This window comes from Rousettus aegyptiacus, unplaced genomic scaffold (assembly GCF_014176215.1).
Source record: "Rousettus aegyptiacus isolate mRouAeg1 unplaced genomic scaffold, mRouAeg1.p scaffold_m13_p_6, whole genome shotgun sequence".
NCBI lineage: Eukaryota > Metazoa > Chordata > Mammalia > Chiroptera > Pteropodidae > Rousettus > Rousettus aegyptiacus.
In genome coordinates, this window is record NW_023416309.1 from 36623234 (window position 1) to 36645112 (window position 21879).

General features: G+C 46.5%; 1 protein-coding gene across 1 annotated transcript in view; it reads right to left on the reverse strand.

Annotated features, from left to right (window-relative positions):
• TLL2 (tolloid like 2) overlaps positions 1–20271 on the reverse strand; it is a 117667-nt gene extending 97396 nt beyond the window's left edge. Inside the window, exon 1 of the mRNA XM_016164104.2 lies at positions 19868–20271. Coding sequence (XP_016019590.2) covers positions 19868–20054 — 187 coding nt within the window. The 5' untranslated portion in view covers positions 20055–20271. The remainder of the gene's footprint in view (positions 1–19867) is intronic.
• Between the last annotated feature and the right edge of the window lie 1608 nt (positions 20272–21879).

The following is a 21879-nucleotide window of genomic DNA, read 5'->3' on the forward strand; positions in this document are numbered from 1 at the left end:
GTTTTTAACTGGTTAATACCACACAGTGTGGTAATAGCAGTTGTCCCCAAATATTAGTGTTCAGACCCAACATCCCCCGACTCCCGCCATTCAATAGGCCTGGGGAATTTATGTTTTAAAAAAGCATCTCAAGTGAATCTGATGCCAGAGGTTTCCTTAGCCACATTTTGAGAAGTACTGACCAAGGGGAGAATAGGAAGCACGTAACCAGCACAACCCGCCCCAGGGCCCCAGAAAGAGGGCATCTCGTAGGGAGGACGGGACATGTACGTGTGAGTGTTCGGAATCTTCGAAAGACTTTTTTGATCCTACCGGGTGATACTAAATATGGGAAATATTTCTCCAAAACAATGTTGCCTTTGGTGCTTAGTAAAATCATGACCCCAGTCGGGCTGCGTCAGGGTAGAGACGTTCAGGTGCTTTGTAGGGTCTTTTCATTCCAGACGCCCCAGTCCTTTGCCCGAGCCTGAGTTACATCTCTGACCTCAGTCCGCTGGTAATATTTATTTATGTGTCCATCTCCCCGACTCCGCAGGGAACAGGCACAGTAATTCCTCAAGGGCAGAATGAAGTCTCGTTTATCCTTGTGTTTGCCTCTTTCTACCAGAAAGTAACACAGTAGCTCAAAAAATATTTATTAAGTGAATGGCTGAACAAATAAATGGACGAATGAATATTATTAACTCCAGAGCGGTGATAACAACAATAATAGTAGATGTTCTTCAGGTGTGTATTAAGTCCAGGGATTGAGTAAGACTACACATACATCACCTTACATAGTTCTCACAGGACCCAAGGAGATATTTTTATTCTCATAAATTGAGAGTCATCGAGTTTAATAACTTGCTCCACATAGTATATATGGAGTGGAGGCCACCAGTAGACAGACCGTCTTTGGTCATTATGATCATACAGTCATACAAAACTGTGAGAGAGCTCTAGAAGTCAGATGTCATTAATATTGAGAAGAACTGTGGCCCTAGACACAATATGAAAATAATCCAGTCTTTCTTCACATCCAAACATCTTTAGAGCTAGCTGGGAAGGCACTTAAGCTCTTTAAAAGCAGAAGAAATGCAAAACTGGATCAAGTGATGTTGCAGCCCAGGCGAATGTTGGACAGAAGAACCAGATGATGTGTAACTTGAACCCGGGGAACCCTAGTGGGCCGTGAGACCATCCATCTGGAACATCAACAGAGCAATTCTACACAGCATTCATACTACATGCCAAAACAAATTCCAAATAAATAAAAAAAAATAAAAATTTTAAATTTAAATCAACAAATTGGCTAAACGATATTTAGGATTGACTGAGCTAAGTCCATGTTCAATACACAGCTACTGAACTCTTACCACAAGGCAAAACATGGCCCATGGCAGCCTCTGAAGAGAACTCTTAAAGAATTCCCATTTCCTGGGCATCTTGCTTGTTCCACCACCAACTCCTGGCTGCTTGAGGTGTTATCTACAGATGAGCAGCATCAATATTGTCTTGGAGCTTAACAGAAATACAAAATTACAGGGCCCAGCCCAGACATGCTGAAATCAGAAGCTGCATGTGAACAAGTTCCCAGGTAGAATGCGAGCACACTATGGTTTGAGAAGCGCAGACTCAAGGGACCAGAGACTTTGCCTCGTCAGGGTCAAGGGCTCCCCTGCACTTCTTTTATGCTTGTCATGGTGGTCATGAAGAGGTCAAGCAGGGGGATTCTTCACAGAGACGTAAGCTCTGGATGGACAGGCCATAGGAAGCATCTAAAATGCTCATAGGAAGCATCAATGAAAATGCCACTGCTCCAGCCTTGGTTGACCCCACTGGAACGTCAACCTGCAATTTACGGAGTTGTGACCAGGTGGTAATTAATGTTTTGTTATGAAGTGCTGTCTAGTAAATATTTCGGGAATAGTTTATAAAACACAATATTAAAAAATGCTTTTCAGAAGTCATAAATAAAAAATTTTAAAGTAGGCAAATGCAATTTTAAGGCTATTACGCAATAAATTAAAAATATAAAAGGAAACTAATTTTAAAGAAATACTTTCTGGTAATACACATTCAGTGATATGATGATCTTTAACAATTGGCTAGAGAAAGGGAGATCCTGAATTTGTAGCCTTTGCTGGTTTCCCTGGTGAAAACACTCCCATCGTGGCTGATTTCAAGGTCAGAGAACATGGAGTTGGGAAGAGGTACATACAACTGGCTCTCACAATCAGGTTCGGATCAGCTTCGGTACACTACTGTAATAACAATAAATATCTGCAAAGTACAGCTTGTAAAGTTATGGTCCCCATCTGATTCTCAAGGCTGCAAAAGATGACCATGGTACAGCCTTGCAGGGAAAGGACCCATCACTCCAGCTCCCATCACAGGATTCTCACAGACTCTTGCTGTCTGTTTTCCCCCATCCTACAGCAGAAGCATATAGCACTCTATCCCTGGGACCAAGTCAAATGCCTTCTATACATTAACCTCAATGGAAGGCCCAGAGAGGAGGTAGGACTTGGCCAAGGCCATTTTGGTGAGAAAAGCTTTCACAGGTATTTTAGGCCAACAGAGGCCCCCTCGATTCCCAATCAGAGCTCTCCCCAACGAAGCCAGCTTTTCCCAAAGGTTTACATTCTAAGAAGTCAATAAGAAATGCTATGTTAAACCACTTTCTTTACTTCGGGACTTCTTAGAACCTTTATAATGCTAACGAATATCATGACTCGCCAAGAGAAAGATAGAGAATGCAGCAATTCTCAATGTGGTTGCCCTGGAATCTCTTTTCACAGTATCTCCTGTCCTAAGGAACACTTTTTGGAGACTGCTGCATTACTCAGCAAACCTCTAGAAATTACAGACTTCTAGGACTAGAAGAAGTCCTACTGGTCCTTGGATCCAACCCACCATCTGGTGCCTAAGTGGCCTCTGCGCACACATCTCCAGGGACAGGGAGCTCATGGCCTTCCAACACAGCCGCTTTATCTTGGAACAGCTCTTTTGTTTCTTCCAAATCTGGTGCTTTAGTTCTTCTCTCTGGACCAAAGCACTGAAGAGAAAGGGACTGATAATTCTGCCACACACCAGTTCACGTTCTTCCAGCCCTTCCAACAGCAACTCCGTGCAATACGTATCACCATGCTCATGATGAGGAAGTAGGCAGAGAAAATAGGTAACTTGCTCTAGGCTACTTCTCAGTTCTAACTCCCAAATGCCATGCATTTTTGCCTTGAAGTGACCCATGTTGTTCAGTAGGGGATGAAAGTGTAGAGAGGAGGAGCGACTAATTCAGCCTTGGGAAGGGAATCAGAAAAGGCTTCACAGCCAAGTGGGTGACATTTGACTAAGAGGATGACATATAAGTTTGGCAAATGGATAACAAGAGGAAAGGGCATGCTGGCCAAAGGAACATGTGTGAAGGCCCTGAGAGGAAAAACAGCAAGGCACTGTCAGGGCAGGAGGAGAAGGGCCCAAACGAGGGGGCCTGGTTAGAGTGGGAATCCCAGACATGTGGACTGCCAAAGATAGCAAGAACGAAGCAGGACGTGAGGTCATAGGAATTAACAGGTTATGGGGGCAAAAAGGGAGGCTCAGACACAGGAAATAGAATTCTGAGGCCATTATAGAACCCATGGTAGAGTTGGTCACAAGGAGTCCTCCACTCTGATGCAGCACTTCACAGTTTACCATCCCCTCCACATACACATTCTCCCCGACTCCACCCCCGTCCACTACCACCTCAGGGCCTGATAAGGACCTTCAGTTCTGGGGCCTTCAGAATATTTTCATAAATGAACAAATGACTGAATGAATTCTTCCTACCGAAGTCCTAGGGGAAGACAGGACAAAAACCATTAGCCCCATTTACGGAGGAAAGCCAGGCTTAGGGAATTTAACAATTAGCTCAAGTTTACAACCAGCAATAAGGGGGTGGGGCGTGAACACAGATCTATGGACTCTAAATTTAGAGCTCGGTTCACTGCCTCACACTAGACCCAGTAGTTTCTAGAATCGGGATTCGAGGTGTGGGCTGACTTCATGGTTGACGGTGAAAATCCTGTTACCAGATGAACTACTGGCCTGGCAAAGCATGGACAGCCCAGCAAGGTGTGCCTGGAGGGGACAAAGTGCACAAGGAGTTGGCCAGGAAGGCACTTCACACCCCTCCCCACTAGATCCCAAGAGTCTGATGGGAAGGGGCCCTGAGGGTGTTAAGTGGCTCTGGCTTGAGGCCTGCAGAGCTGGGGAGTGTGTGAGCCAGGCAGAAGTCCAGCCAATCAGAGGGAAACCCCTTTGACTATGCTGTCTTGTCACCAACCCCACCCTTCCCAGAGTCTGATTTCTGGCACCCAGAGATCAAGAGGATGAGACAGCTCACCCTTCTGACCTTCCCAATCCTGCCTGGCCACAGGCCCTGCCCTGCCTCAGGGCTCACTCCAAAACCAACAGAGACCTAGATTTATCCCAGGGAGAGACCTCCAGCAGGTACGCACCTCATCTCACCCCTACAAGTCAGGATGCCTCTGGATTTTCATATCTACACTTGCAGCTTGGGCTTGCAGGTGCTTTATTTTTCAATTAACTTCCCACTTATGGACTTAATCACAATTGTTCTACAAAAGAGCTGCTTCCGGAATGAGAAAGGCTCAATCTAAAGCAGTATGAAATCACACGCATAGTCTGGACTGGGGAAGAGGAAGCTTAGATGCTGCATGTGACACTGGGCAGGTAACTTTTCCGTTTGGTGGCATTTTCTTCACCCATTCAATGAGACAGCTGAACTAGCTCAGGGTTTCTCAGGGCATGGTCCACAAACCATTGCATTAGAAGTGTCTACGAAGAGTGTTGATGTGAAGATCCCCAAGCCCCAACCCAGATCTATGAAATGAGAATCTCTGGGGACAGGGCCCAGGAATATTCATGGTAAATTCAAACCCCACCCCCCTGCTCAGGTGGCTCACGAACACTGAAGTTTGGAGACCAGCGGAGTCCATGGTGTCTGAGGTCCCTCCAGCTCTAACGTTTGATTTAAGAACAATTTCTGTTAGGGAAGTATAGGGTATCCATCCAGGGCCTGCTGTCTGTCCACACCAATAATAAGCTACTCAGGAAGGACCTTGCTAATGTTCCATGAGATGGTCACCTAGAGATAAGCCGAGATTATTGAAGAAACTATATATGGAGCATTCAAACCATTGGAATTCTTCTCAGGAAACAGGCTGAGGTGGGGTGGAGGGGCCAGAGACAGGGAGAGTTACAGAAAAATCCTACCCAGAGACACATTTAGTTCACTTCGAGTTTCCAGCAGAGGGATTTAACAGGTTTAAAGCAGTTTTCTGTGAATCTTTGTTAAGGGAGTGTATGTACAAACAAACAGGGAGGGTTTTTTTGTTTTTTTTTTTTTTTTTTTTTTTTAGTAAAAAGTTAATCGGCTTAAAGTGTGCAACTAAATAAGCAAAGCTTACATTAAAGTGACCCACAGAGAAAGGACCCCATGGAAAGAAAGTTCTAGGAAATACAATATGGCTTCTATGTTCCTTTGTAGTTTCACACTATAAATATTCATGGGGCAGTGTTAATGGGGTCCACAGCTCTATGCAACCACAATAGTTTTTTTGTTTATTCTCAGGACCATGAACTTTGAAACCATGAACCTAAATTTCAGAACTCCGCATTCAGGCGCGTTTGCAGAGCAAGAGGGGAGAGGTTCAGGCTCGCGGAGGACAGAGGAGAGGAAACGGAGCGAGATGTGAATCATGTCTCCTGAATCTTTTGGTTGAGATTAAAGAGTAGGCTCTGTTTAGTATGGGAGGCCTCCTGTCTCCGAGGTCCCCAGCTGCTCCAGCCTGGGCAAATGGCCTTCACAAGGGATAGATAGCTAGTTACTCAAGCATATGGCAAAGTGAAGTAGGGAGTCGGAAATATTTTAATCGGATCAAACAGATGTATTGCATGTTTTACATTGAAGACTTTAAAAAACTAGTTCGAATCATGGAATTTCGAAGATGGAGAGAGTTTAAAAGTTATCTAAGCAATGTTCTTGTATTCCATACGAGGAAACTGAGGTCCAAGAAGGTTAAATGACTTCCTCAAAGTACTGCATCGAGAAGCCATGTCTGCTGACTCTAAACCAGTGCTCTTCCCCTGCAGCAGGATGATAAATATGAAACAACCATGGGTCTGCCCTACTCTCTCTCTCCCAGGGTAGATATCCCCAATTGATCACAGCCCTCTTGTCCACTGAATCTGGACACAGCTTCCAAATCCATCTCAACACCGTGCTACAGAGGGTCAGCACAAATGCATAGAAATGGCAGATCAGTTGGGATCTACTTGCCATCTATGCCCTACATACACCATGCTGGCAATGTCCCTAACCCATTGCCCATTTATTCCAGCTAAGGGCTTCTATTCAAAGTGACTTAAAGCCTGAACTCAAGGGCCCAAGCGTACATACCAGAAATATAACGGGATCTGAGAAGCCATAGGTCAATCAGGACCTAGGAGAGCACCACACACAGATGATGGGTGTGACAGAGCAACTCAGCTCTGAAAGCTGATTCTATCTCAAGAAAACCCGGACCTGCCTTCTGTCTTGGCTGGAATCATCCTATTTTACAGATGAGCCAAGAGAATCTGGCTGGTGCCCGGGCTGGTAGCCACCTTGCTCAAGGCAGATATCTATATGCCTCTTCATCTATATCACAATATGGTTGCACCAAGACATTTCAGAGTCATATCACAGCTTCGCTTTCCAAGCAGGACTCACTTGGCTTAAGAAATACCTGCTCAGCTAATTTCCCTTGGGGGGAAAAAAAAGATTATCCACAAAATTGTCATGAGCAGGTAGGCCAAACTGCAAGGCTATTTAAGTTTTATAACTCCAAATAGGTTTCGTTTCAAATGCCAACTCCCGTCAATTGGTGATGTTTCTGTGAGCACTGCGAGGTGACCTCTTAGACCCATAGGAAAGAGAGCCATGATTAGCCATGTCCTCCACTGGCACAGAGGAGTGGCATCACAGGTGCTGCATGTTGGTCATTTACAAACGTATATTGTACAGATACTAAAAATGTTTTTGTCCATGTAAGTGAGTATCTGCAGCAAGACCTAAGCTATGACCAAAGTTATTCTTTTTATACTTACTCTCCACCCTCTCCACCCTGCTCTGCACCCAGGAAGACTGATCCTTTGGACTGCACCCTCCACTTCCTCCTGCCCTCTGGCTTCTGGTTGCATTCAAGCTGGAGGAGACCCTGGCAGATCAGAGAGAAGAGGAGAAACAGATGCAAAGCATTTCTTCCCTGCTCCGGTGCTCTCTCTGGTCGTAGTCCCATCCCTCCACCACTACCCCTCCTGCAGGGTTCCGGCTCCTTTAAACTGCTCCCTTGCCTGTCCCTTCAGCCATAGTCGCGGCCTGCTAGTCTCTTCATTCCCTTAACCCTTCCTCTGTAAGTAGTCCCTTCATTAAGGTATTGTCATCTCAAATATCTGGGGTAAAGTCTGCTTCCCGCTGGGACCCTGGCTCAAAAAGCTGTTCTAAGAATGTCCTTCCATTATTTTCATAGCTAAATAGAAAGATAGGATTCTGACTGGTAAAGTGAATGGCTACTTCGGCCTAAGATGACACTTTCTACTGCTTAATTCCTACAGAATATGACTCATTGCCATCTCACACCTGCTGTATTCCCACAGCCTGAGCTCACGTGGCCTCCACTCAGTGACGGCAAGAAGGGTGCAGTTTAAGTCTGAAAGGCCAGAAGCTATTTGGACTTTAATTTGGCATCTTATATGCCTCATTTCAGGACCAGGTACATCTCATAAGCCCTAATATCTCCACTGTGGGAGGGTGTCTCCTGGAGCCATAAATTACCAGTGCAATTCTGCAGGACTCAAATCTGAAGACAAAGGCCCACTGGAGACCCTAACTAGTATAGGGAGTGGAGAGTAAAGGAGACCAGGCCAGCAGCTATCCATGTGACCTTGGACAAATTACCGCGCCTCCAAGACCCTCAGGGTTCTCACACGAAAAAATGTACAATAAATAACCCCAAGGCTTCCTTCAATATTCTATAAGATTTTACTCTAAAATCTTATTTTGTGTATCAGTTAATTTTCACTAATAATAATGGGCTAATCACCAGTCTGACCAAATTTTCTTCATGAAGTTTTAGCATATTGTCCACCACTACCTTTTCTCCCTTCTTCCATATAACAGAACCTCTGATTTTCAGTTCCAGTTGCAGGTCTTCCAGAAGAAAGATGTCCCAGACTCCCATGTAGCTATCTGTAGCCATATGACTAAGTCCTGGCCAATGAGATGACAATAGAAGTGGCAAATGGCATCTCCTGTGAATCTTCTTTTCTTTTCCATGCCTTCCATGTCCAGACCATGTTTGTGACCACAAGGACAAGGAAGAGGATTGGATCCTGGACGACTTCCTGGAGCAGAATTGACCTATGGACCCTGGATTGAAGACCTTCAGACTTTGATGTAAAAAGGACAGAAACTTCTCGTTTATTTAAGCCAATGTTCCAATGACCATCATATTGTCTTTCAGCTCGAAATCTCTTTGCCATGCTTTGTAATATTGGAACGGGACCCTGGAGGAGGTTCACCTTCGGCAGTCTCCTCTTTCCCATTCCTATGGAGTGGCTGCCAGCAGTGTTTAGGAGACCCACTGGTGCCCGCCCTCTGGAGTTTTGCCAGTATTCCAATGGGCAATTCCCAGCTCATCAGCCTTTTTCCTGCACTGTCTTGGCAAACTTCTCCAACTTCCAGTGGGCCACAGCCACGCCATCTCCTGTGGAGTTAGAATTTTAGCCTGGTTGGGACTGTGGGGCACGAGGTGGCTCCTTCCAAGTTTATTCCTGTCCTAGTACTTGTTCCCTGTGTCTGCTATTTCTGTTTTTGTTAGAGTTCTCCTACCTCCTTTAGTAGGCAATCCTCTTTGGCTGGTTAATAACCTTTTATATTAAATTTTCAAATTACTGGTGTGGTTTCAGTCTCTCAACTGAACCTTAATAGACACAGAGAATTAACTTGGGTCCATTACTAGCAATTTAACCTAAGCTTAACTGATACAGCCATGCAATCATCTCCATGGCAAAAGTGAATAATACGGTACAGAATAAGCATTCTGCTTTTTAAAAGTCTTTTCTCCAAAATTATTTGTGACAAAATCAGATAAAAGGTTGAAGTTCTTAATATTTGAGAGTATCTACAAAAATGTTAAAAATGAACATCTAATTAGAAAGAAAGGCATGAACAGAAGGAGAAAAAGACATAAACAGCAAAAGAAATACAAATGGTCATAATATATTTTTAAAAGCTTGAAATCGTTTGAAAAGAAAACAATTACAATGAAAATACAAATTGAAGAAATAGCAAATATTTTTCACTTATCAAACCAGCAAATATTTTAAAAACTAGAATATAAAATATTAATCTTAATGGGAGTACAAAGGAGTAAAAAAGTTTTGAAGAGCGATTTGAAAAGAAGAATCAGAAGCCCTAAAATCATCTATACTTTTGACCTAGCAATTCTGCATATAGGAAATTTTTCTAAAGAAATAATTTAAAATGTACATAAGAATCTAGCAACGAGGATGACTTCAGCATCACTGTTTATAAAATAAAAAGAAAGAGTTTAGGGAAAAATCTATATGTCCAACAATAGAGAATTAAATAAATTATGTTGCTTCTATAAACGATGTACAAAAAAATTAAAATTGATGTTATATAAGTACATTTGTTACATAACCATCTTTATTGTCATAGAAAGAGGTTCATGGCACTTAGTGAAAGTGAAATACAAGCAGGTTCAAAGTGGTATGTACAGCATTTAAAAAAATACATATGCAAACATGCAGAGAAAAATTTGGGAAGAACACACAACAAATGTTACAATTACTTCTAGGCAATGAAATGACCAGAAATTTTTAGTCTTGCACTCTACATTTACTAAATGCTCTCTAATGGGTATTATTATCTGTGTAATTTTAAAAACTGTTCTTTGGTTTTTTAAAAATATCTCCTTTTCCTGTCCGTCTCAAGGGCAACCCCTGCTTGCTGAGCATGCCTTGATCAGCTCATTCATGTTTCAACTATGACGGAGGCACAGCTCAGCTTGGGACCTCTCCCACGCACAGAGCTATGATCTCTCTCCCATCTTCCTTTCCTTTCTACTCCCAGGTCCATGGCCCAAGTGTGGCCCTCATGCTCCCAGGGCTTAGAACTCCTTGTGTTCCCTCCGACGTCCTCCTTCTATAGACACTAAGCATCACAGGTCTTCATTTTAATAGTCCTTGGCTCAAAAAACATCAGTAGCTCCCCATTTCTTAATGGGCATTTCAAATGTTTTGGCTTGACGTGCACTTTTCCGAGCTTCTTTCAATCTTGTCATTACGCCTCTACAAAGTAAACCAGGATAATCGCCCAGCTTCAGACACATCACAAGCAGGCCTGCTGCCTCACTTTGAATCGCAATGCGTATTCTACCGGAAATGCATTTGATCTTCTGCTCATCCCATTCATCCTTCCAGGCCAAGCTCAGGAAGCCTACCTTGATTGTCTTACAGTGATCGCTACCTTTTTCCATATCCCTACAGAATCTCATTCGCTCAATCTTCTACTCGACGTATATTGTCCGAGCACCCACCGTGTGCCAGGCGCTGTGCTAGAGACTGGGAAACTGAATGAGTCTGGTGTCTATCCCTTGGAGCTCGTTGTCTAATGTGGAGATAAACACTGAGCAAATAATCACACCAATTTTTCTAGCTAGTTACAGACTATAAAAAATTGCCATACTGGGAAAGAAAGGTGATAAGAGATTTCAGAGAAGGGACCTGATTGAGCCTGGGAAGGCCTCAGGAGGAAAGAACATGTAAGCGGAGTCCTAGAGGATGAGCCAGAGTTGGCCAAAGGCCTTTCCAGGCAGGAGGAAGAACCTGTGGGAGGCGGAGCATGGCAGGGAAGGAGAGAAGGCTTGTTGAGGAGGAGGGACAGGGTCTGCGACTGCTCTCATCCCCAGTGCAATGGGAAGTCATTAATGGGTCCGAAGTGGGTTTGATTTGGCAAACATGATCAGGTGTGAGTCTCAAAAAGCTCACTCTTGCCTGCAACATGCAAAACAGACTGAGGGAACAAGAGGGTCCATGGAGAGACAGGGTCAGGCCCTAGAGCAGTAGTCCAGAGAGGAGCTGGTGGGGGCTTGGGCCAAATGATGGCAGTGAAGATCAAGAGAAGTGAACGGGCTCCATTTTAGAAACAGCACTGGCAGGACTTGGGTTGAACTGCATGAGTGGGAGGGGGAGACAGGTGTCCATGATGGCACCCGGGTTTCTGGTTGGAGCACCTGAGTGGTCTGTGACACCACTAGGGACCTGCCACCACACAGCCCACCCCTCAGTGAACTACAGCAGATGCTGAGCCTGGGGAGAGAACAGGAAACCAGTGCCGGCCTGGGGGGAGATGAACTGACCAAGAGATACGAAAAAGAGTTAAGGAGGAAGGCCTCCTGCTCCTGTGGGAAACTGGCGCACACAAGACTCACATCGACTCAAGGCCAGTAACCCAGGTGGGAGGAAAGGAAGGAGGCTCGATGAAAATTGCAGGATGAACCAGGAGATAAGTGGCCCAGATGGCGGAGCGGGCAAAGACTCAGGGTGAACATCAACACTCAAGTGCTTCTGCAGGCGAGCTTGAGAATATTTATTGGTAATTGACAGAAGTGGTTAGAGGGTGGCGTGATCCCAGATAGGTCTGTAACCAATCAGCAGGAAAGCTGGGTTCCTGTTGCTATGTTTGCATCCAGGCAGAACTGTATTATGAGCAGGCTATGAGGATATCATGAGAAACCTGCTTATATGCAGGTCTGTTTGGTTTATATGTCCTCTCCCCGCTTCATGGGTGAGAGCGAAGGAGCGGCGGAGCAATAAATTATTATTTGCCACAAGCGATGGATCCCAAGAGAACTCTCTGCAGTCCTGAGAGGGAGAGATAAGCATGCACGGGCTCTTGAGAGATTGTCACTTATAGGGAAATTCTTAATGGGGAACAATAATAGGAGTAATAGTAATACTAGAAAGGAGAAGAACTAGCAATTAATGACTGCTTTATAAATACTTCATGTTCACTGCCTCGATTCATCCTCAAACAAACCTATTTATTTGATTGGTTTTAATATCATCCTCATATTCCAAATGAGGAAAATGAGGCTCAGGTTTAAAAACTTAGTTAAAGCCACACAGGTGGTGAGGGCACAGGCAGGCTTTAAGTCATAGGCTGCCTGATGCCAAAAACAGTCTCTTAAACAGGACGTTTCACTGCTTCTGGTCTATCACCCCAGCTGCCATTCACCCACAGCCCCTTTAGGAAACATCAGCCATCTAAGTCCTCTTCCTCTGGGAGATGGCTGGACCCACCATCCCCAACTGACCTGACACTCATGCACTGCCCCAGGCCTTCTGAAAAAGGGATGGAGAAATAGAGAGGGGGAGAGGTGCATTTCAACACCTTGAATTACTCATTTATTCTTCCCTATGCATTGGGACTAAGAGTACTTTGAAGGCCAAAACTGACTCATTCTCGTTTGATTCCTAGCCAAGGATAGAGAAAAAGGTAGAGAGAAGGTTGGGCGATGGTGCTGCGGGGAACAAATGCACAAACATGACCTTCAGACAGGGCAGCATGGAGATGCCTATTCACTGTGTGTGGAGAGAGCCAGGAGAAGGGAGCGGTTCCAGAGTTAGAGAGGCCACGTGCTAAGAGAGGAGAACAGGAGTTTGAGAAACCAGTTCTATTAATTACAAGTTCAGTGTCCCGTGTGGGTCCCAGCCTAGCCTCTCCTCTGTGCAAGCACGCAAACCACATCCTGCAATGCCTGCAAAAACCACGGGAGCCTGGACCATCTCCTGGCTGAGAGACCACTGGAGAAAATAAAAGAAAAAGAGCTTCGCAAACCATCAGATGTTGCCCAAAGCTCTAAGGCAAAGTTGTAACCATTGTGAGAATTAACATCATTGTCCTTCCTCTTGAAAACGTAGTGCAGGTTGACGGGCAATGGTCAGAGAACCAGCAGAGTTATAGTCTCTATTCCGATTGCTTGGCTATGTTTCCACGGCAAAAAGATGGGTACCACCATTGAACGTGATGTGGCCCCCAATTGTGCTTATGTCTGCTTGGAATCTGGAGGCCACAGGAATGCGGATTTGGAAAGATGAGTGTCTGGGAGGGGCTGTGGGCTGAATGGAGACTTGGGCTCAACTCCATTCACACAACTCCAAACACAGTAAGTCCCCACATAATATCATTAATAGGTTCTTGGAACTGCGGTGAAACAACATATAATGAAACAAATTTTACCAAAGGCTAATTGATATAAATAAGAGTTCTACAGTATCTTACCAATGTTATAACAAAACGATGTTAAAATGAAATGAATGACATTATTTAGGGACCAGCTGGCCCAGACACCTGATTGGTGTGCAGGGCAGGGAACTTGCCCCTGCGCCTCCCTCCCATCCTAACCTCAAGGAAACCAATAAGACTCATGACAAATTTGAATCTGGACATAGAGAAGCTATCAGCATCAGCGTCATTGGGAAACATAAAACTCCGAAAACATCATCAGGCTTCGGTTGTTCAGATACTTGGTTTCCCGCCACTTGGAAACTTTGCTGGATTTCTGTGGGATGAATGATAATAATGAAAACAATAGTATTTACTGACCGTTTAGCATGTTTCAGGCACTATTCTATCTAAGCGTTTTGTCTGTATTCACTCATTTAATCTCATCATAACCCTCAGTGGCAGATATTGATGGCCACAATTTGTAGATGAGGAAACAGAGATCCAGATAGTTTAACCAGGTCCCACAGCCATTAAGTGGCAGAACCAGGAATCTGAACCCTGGCGATTTGCCTCTAGAGTTTGCTCAGCCCCTAGACTCCCTCACAGGAATGAAAAGTGGCATTGTGCATGTGATTCCGTTTAAACCACACACTTTTTGCACATGAAAGGTTCTTCAGGAGCCAGAAAATTACAGCAATAGTTCACATTTATTGAGTGATTAGTACAGCATCAAGTGCCTTTCAGAGAACAACAGCCTGTGAAATAGGAGTTTCTATTAACTGCATTATATACACAAGGAAACAGGCTTTAAAGGCTGAGGGATTGCTCGAAGTCTCATAGCTAGTAAGTGACAGAGCTGAGAAGGAAAACCTAAGTTGGCCTGACACCAAAGCTTAGGTCTGGAACCAATGGGAACTCAAACAACAACTGTGGCCCATGACGGTGAGTTCTGTGAGAGTGGATGGACTGGCAGCGATACTCGGAAAGTCAAGAACTGACCACAGGAGGTGCTGGATGAGATGACCTGCTGACCTGTTTACACTCAGCTGCCATTAGGAGCTTCTTCCCGCTGAGGAGGCCACACCCTGAGCTGGAAGCTCCCAGGGAAAGGGAGAGTTGAGGTCTGGTTGGCACTTAGATTTCCAGCACCCAGGGCACAGCCCTGCAGACCTAGGGCTGTTGCGGATGGCTCTGGGGCACAGCTACTGCCCCACCCTTCCTCTCCTCACTGTGCTGGACAGAGGATTAAAGGTGCTCTCCCAACACACATGCCACTCTGGGAGAGGGTGCGAAAAACTGACTGCTGCACAACTGGTGGGAAAAAGAAGAAAAAACAGGTTCCACTGATGACGGAGCGGGGACCTACCCTGGACAACACTGCTGAGGACTCTTCTGTCTGCAGAACTTGAGCTCTGTCTACAGAGATGGCATCGGAAGTCAAAGGAGCATCAACGCCAGGCAGGTCTTGGCGTGATGCTCAGGTTCTCCGCATGCGAATTGGGAATCATCGCAGCTTCATGTCTACCCCCGTGACTGGGTCAAAGGTCAGTGGGATGGTGTTCTCGCTATCACTCGGCCCCTTCCAGGCCTCCCCTCTCCCACATACTGTCTGCCCCAGCATGAGTCCCGACAAGAGTGGGGACCTCTAGGTTCTGTGCATCTCCTTCTCCAACTCTGCCCTGGCCTGTCTTGATCTTCACTTGCTTTTTTTTTTTTTTTTGGTAATATTTATTGAGCTACAACTCACAAACCATAAAACTCACCCTTCACTTACTTTTGGGACCCTTTTTGCCAATAATTATCAAGTTTGAATTCAAGAATCCCTAACTAACAATGGACTAGTGGTTACAAGAGAGGAAGGAAGAGGGGGGAAAATAAAAAAAAAATGTTAAAAATAAACTAAAAATTAATTAATTAAATTTTAAAAAGAATCCTTAACTACCTGACATGAAATCAATTGCTCATTTATTACAAAAATTCAAATGCCTGTATAGCATAGCAAGAGTTCGAGAAGTACTTGTGAGCACCTGTTTTGTGTTCTCATAATGTACATATCACTCATTGAATACTTGTTGTGCGCTAAGCATTCGACATGCAATGTATTGTTTAATCCTCATAGCAGCCCTGAAAAGTGAATATTGGTAGTTCTTTTCAAGTGCGGAAACTTGAGGATCAGAGAGGTTAGGTAACTTACTCAAACAGCCTTGCATAGGAGGTAGATTTTGAAATCAGGTCTGTTAAGTTTCAAAGCCTGTGCTCTTAACCACCTCAGGCCCTGTTCCAGTGTACTTCAGAAATATTGGAGATAAAGGTGGACTAGATGCTGCTCCTGCCTGAAGAAGCAGGAAAGATAAAATATTTTGTCTCAATACAGCCCCCAAATATTTTGACTGCGTTGAATCAGCATCTGCCCATCCAGGAAAAAAACCAGGACAAGTAGGGCTGAGAATAAAGTTGTAAAAATGCCAGCCACTGTCACCTGGGTGTGGGCCACAGGGGTGGGAGTCTGATGGGGGAGAAGAGGTGCCAGAGAGATAGGAGTCAGGCTTCTGGGAGGCACTGCAGAAACCTCAGATCTGTGCTTACGAATCTAGCATGCCTGGCCCTGCCATGAAAAATGGAGTCCTAGGGAGCACATTTAAGATTCCATGATCCCCCCAAATCTACCCTGAGCACTCCTGGGATGACTGCAGCCCTCGGGCCAGGGTTGCTTCACTTTCTAGGCTAACAGTGAGCTCAGGGGTTCTTTCAGCCATGAATCCAATCCACATGGGTTAAAATCATTTCCTGATTGAGCGAATATTGATGAGTGCCAAAATATGCCAGGCACTGGGCTCAGAGCAGTAGTAATCAAAGCAGACAAGAGCCCCTGACCTCACAGAATTTGACATTCCAGCCTCACATCAATAATGTGAGGGTGCTGGCAAGAGCTGCCCCCTAGAGGGCTCTGGGTGACCCCCAAAATAAGGAGGCTCTGCAGAGGCCTTGTGAAAACAAGACCCCAATGACTAAAGCAGCCACCTTGATACCACTCCTTTCATTGGATTTCCTCCTGTCTCACTCTCCCTGCTCCTTCACCCTGCTTCTTGGGATCGGCTCCCAGACTACCTATACACAAGCCCTGGTCTGAGGCTCTGCCCTCTGAGGAACCCAACTATAACGAGCCTCGTGTCTGCCCTGCAAGGTGTACAGTTTTGTTCCCATCCCCATTTTGCAGATGAGAAGACTAAGACATGCAAAGGTGAAGTGACTTGCTCAAGGCCACACAGAGTAAAAGGGATAAGGACCCAGGGCTTCTGGCTCTGAATCCAGCTAACAAATTATGGATGAGGACAAATAGGCAGGGAAAATCCTCAGCTTTGCTAAGGCTGTTCTCAGAAGAATGGTGGTTGGGAGGATGTCTTGTAATTTACTGTCCATCGAACCCTTGGCTGCACTTACAATATCAGATGAAAAACAAAACAGCAGAGCTATAAATCACCAGTAAGAGACCATCCCAGGAAGCTCCGTATACCTCACCAACCCCCGGCCAGGAGGACTTCACAGCTTCACTCCCACTCTGCAATCATCTAATTTTAAAATCATGCCTTTTTAGAGCATCAGATAGATTGTTTATTAGTAAATTTAAATTTTATAGTTTAAAACTTGTTTCAAAGGTCAGCATGAAAATGTTCTTCCAAGTTTTTAGGAATCATCCTCGTTTACAAATGAGGATACTAATGCACAGAGAAATAAAGTGACTTAACATCACACAGCTTATAAATAGCATAGTAAATAGTAAAACTTGTAAATGGTAAAATTATAAATGGTAAAATGGTAAAAATCATTTTAAAAAATAGTAAAAGAAGTGAAACGGTAAAACATCAATTTGGTCAGCCTCTGGAAGCAAAGGTCTACCTAGCAAAGAACACTTAAGTAGGAAGGAACCAGGACACAGCTCAAATGTCCACAAGGTATGAAGTGGGCACAAGGTAAGATGGCTGATGTGGACCAAGACAATCAGCTCTCTGGACCTATCAGTTTGCAATCTTAACAAGTCCAACATCTTTATAGATGAGCAGCTGAGGCCCAGATAGGAGAGGACTTATCCACGATAACACAGCTCCGGTGAGGCCAGGAACAGATCCAAGACTCTTCTCCCTACACTCTGGAAACCCAAACTCAGAAGAGGCAGGTGCAATGTGTTTTAGGTGCGAAGCCCAGAGGCAGGCCCTATGTGGAGGGCTTCTGGCTAGAGGAGTAGAGTCGGGGTTTGACTGAGAGAGGATGAGAGACTGCCCCTAAAGGTTTAGTTTAATGTGTAACCAGGAAATGCAATGTTCCTCCAAGCTGAGAAGCATATCCTTTCCTTGAGACCTCAGTGCACTGATAAACTGCTTGTTATCCTCCTAGAAGGCTGTTCCAGAAGCATGGACAGACTGCAATGTGACCATTCCTCCAGGTCTCCTTTGACATCGCCCTCTTCTGGCCACTTTTAACATCAGCAAAGCCCAGGGAGAGGCTAAGGGGTTGGGAGGATCAAGGATGGCTGTGGAGGATGTGTGGAGCCCGCCAAACCACACTCCCAAGATCCTCTACTTTCTAGTCCTGCTCGCCCATCTCATCCTGTCTGTGAGGTCGCTCAACACACATGCCCCAGTTAATCAGCAATTTCCCCAAAATTACTGGAGAAAAATGAGGCCCCAACAGGCAAACCTCAGGGTTATTCCTCAACGCTGAAATCAGGAGCTGGGAGCTCTCACAGACAGACCTATGGCCCTTTCACCTGGATTTGAAGCATTCCCAGGTCCTCAATACATTCCTGAAAAAAACTGATCACTTCGCCATCCAGACCACAGCTGCCCACACTGCATTCTACAGCCCTCAGCTCACATCCAGTGGAGTCAAGGATCTGACAGGTGCCGGGATGGTTGATTCACTCTCTTTAGGCTCCATCTCATTTTTGCAGCCTGTGTCCCAGCAAGGCCATCATTCCTACAGTACTCTTGAGATCCTTCTCCCTGTCGTGATCTAGGTCCTGTGATGAATTGGGATACCTCAGTCAGGGCACACATTGCCTGCTGATATTCTCTCAAACTACCTGTCCACCTTCCCAGCTCCACAAGAAGCCCCACGAGGTACAGCAATAGGTGGGTATTCTGGAGGAATCTTTCCGCACCCTAAGACTAGACCCCCTCAGACGTGATTTGATCTTCAACATTCAGAAGATTCTCAGGTCTCACAATCCCCTATGTCCAGCTCTGACCTGCCCAATGCCCAGCCTAGACCACAGCCGCTGCAGTGGCAACATAGTGCTATCATCATTATTCCATCTGCAGAGAATTTTCTCATAAATCTGAGTCCCCCTATAATTACCGTGCCCAATTTAGAGAAGAGGAAACTGAGGATACTAGAGGTCTCCAGACAGTGAAGTAATTGGGCCTTTGGCCCACGACACTCCCACAGACCTGGCGAACCACCTGGGAGAAGCACCCTGCCCTGCTGCGGATGGAGGCAGCCTCTTTCCTTCTGTTTGCTCATCTCCGCAGGCTGCTCAGTGAAAAGGCCAGTCCACGCCTAGAGGTAAACACCCGTTGGGGGTGGGGGAACAGGTGCCTGGCCACCCGCCAGAAGCAGCTCGGCGGGCCTCAGGCACCATTCTCTCCCAGTAGCGCGAGTACCCCTCTGTCCCAGCTGGGAATCGCCCCAGCCCCATGGGCTTTCTTTGGAACATGCGCATGGATCCTTTTGAGGCTGGCGCCTCCACTCTTCTGGGCTGGAAGCCGCTCCCCTGAGGACACATGAGCCTCTTGGTGGCTTGTGGGAAGCAAGAGCTGTATCGCCCCGGCCGCAATTTGCGCCAAAAAGACCCGCGCATCCCGGGGCGCCGCTTCCTGGCGGGATTAGGCACCTGCCGGCTTCCATCTTCACCAGCCCAGGGCGACCCTCAGGTCGGGACCACGCTGAGGGGCCACAGGGAAGTTTGCTGCAACTTGAGTCGTGCACATTCTCCCTCGGCTACCTCTTTCCTTTTGCCTGCCGTGAAGCTTTTTAGTTTTTTAAAATTTTCTTCCCAAGAGTAGCCAGCCACAAGATGTTGGGAAACTTCGCGCGAAACTTACAAATGCCGTGAAATCAGAGCCAGCGACTCAAACGCAGCCTGGGACCGCCGCACCCAGCCCCGGTCCTCCGCTCAGCCTAGCGCGTCCGGCGGTGGCCTGTGTGGACCACCTGGCTGTCAGGCGGCCGAGGCACTCGGCCCAGCCCTGAGCGCCCTCTCAGCTTCGATCACCGGCCCTGATTCGCTTCGGGAACCCTCCGGCGGCCGCCAACTCGTGCGTGCCGCATACCAAGAGCCAGGACGTCCCAGCCCGAGTGGCATTTCAGCAGTTCCTCTGGGCATTGTTTTCCCGGGAAGCCCGGGTGACCTCGGGGGAGGGGAGACCCGCCCCACAGACGACAGCAAGGGCTTGCCCACCGCCTCATTTGCATTTCAAAGGAAAACTTCTACCGGACTTCCCCGGCGGCAGCGACGGCGGCACCTACCGGCTTTGCACGGGTCGTGGTAATGCTCCAGTTGCTGCTCCGCGCCCTCCTCGCCTTCCAGCGCCGAGTAGTCCGAGGCGGCGTCGGAGCGCTCCCCGAGCCCCTCGGCGTCGCGGGGCAGCGGCAGCGGCAGCAGCAGCAGCAGCAGCAGTGGCCCAAGGGCCCCGAGCGCAGTCGCTCGGGGCATGGTTGTGAGGGGTCGGCAGAGACTTGAGGGAGTTGCTTGTACGGAAAGCTGGGCTCTGGCGAGGGATGGTGCACTGGGTCGAATCAACGGCGACCCAAGGGCGGGGATTATGCGCGGTTGCCCAGCATGGCTCCGTGCGGAGAGAACAGAGCCTGGAGCCCCGGTCCGCGTCGGGGCACCCAGGAAGCCGCCGTTCTGAGCTACTGTCGGGCGGCCAAGGCTGCGGCGGCTGCGACTGTGGCGGTGGTTAGAGCAGTGGCCGCTCCGCCCCTCTCCACCCGGGATGCACCACACAGCCCTCGCCAGGGGCCCGGGGCAGCCAATCACTCCGGCGCCCGAGGCGAAGCCCCTCCTCCTCCCGGCACCTCCGCAACTTCAGAGGAAGGGGAGCGAGGTGAAGATGCTGAAGGCAAGGACCCGGGGCTCGCGGCGCTACCACCGAGCCTAGGGCGCCCTTCTGTGGGCGTCGCCTCAGCATCCGGCCCCAGAGAACGCTGCTCCTGAAGATCAAGGCTGGACTTCCCGCCTTGTTTTATTCTCATAACTCACTTTACAACTCCCCGATACACACGTGGGCGCAGGCAGCAGTGGTGAGAGCTGGAGCGCAGGACCAGAGACCCTATGTGAGCTGAGCCTTACGCTTCGCTACCAACAATGTGCTTTCGGACAGTCGTTTCTCTGCAGGGATCAAGTGAATCTACTCTCTCGTTGCTTTCAGAGCAGAAAAAAAGAGAATTACAATTCTCAGGTTTCTCAACATCCCTTCGTGCAGCCATGAAGGGTGCTTGCTGCAGCACCCACCTAACCTAGTGGCTTAAAGAATGATTTAAAGTGTCAGATTTCCCCCTCTAAGTGACCTTATCCTTTTGTAAGTCTAAGATGTTTCACACAGGCAAAAAGATTGACAAATGAACAGCTGAGCGTGCTATTTGTGTTAAATTACAGACATGTTTTATTAAATAAGCCATTCACCATTAACTTGATGGAATAAAAATGACCATTTTTTTTTTTTGCATTTAAAAACATATGCCCAAATAATTTAGGCAAACAATCTAGAGATATTTAAAACCCATTCCTATTTTGTCCTTTAAATGTAAAAATTGTCAGAACTGAGACCTTTTGATTTACAGATGTAAAATCTCCAGATGGCACTAGGCTTTTCAAAGACTTTTTGTACAAGCTATATTGCCCTCCCTAATCAAGGAGTAAAATATGTGTACAGATTTTAAGTATCATGCCCAGTAGAATCTTTTTTCATTTAAATTGCAAGTAGAAAAAAGGACCGAACTTCCCTTTTGGGTTTCCACATGGTTTCACAGCCTTTGATGACAAAATAGTCAACAGGGAGCCCAGAGTTGGGCTTTACACAAGACTCTGAATTTCCTGCATTATGATTATCTGTCTTCTCATCTAATAACTATGATAATAAGTCCATCAAACCAGTAAAGGTTTAACAGTCAATCACCGTAAGGGTGCTAACTGGATAGTCTGCGCCGGCCCTTAGGAAATGCGAGTTGACCCTGCTTTATGCTCAGTTTTTATCACACGGGCACATACAAGATGGAGCCAGATTGGGCAAGATCTGGTTAGGAATGGACAGGCAGAAGGAATGAATTTGGGGTGACTATATGCCAACAAATGGCAGGGAAGGCCAAGAGGCCATTAAACAGGCAATAGTTGTGGGAAGGAGTAGAAGGGCATTTCTGCCTGAAATGCTTTAAGGAGTCAAACCCAACGCCATAGTTCTGTGCATCCAACCCAGTGAAGGTCACCATCTGCCAGTAGACAAGTCCACAGTCAACGCCTAAAAGGCCTAACGAACTTG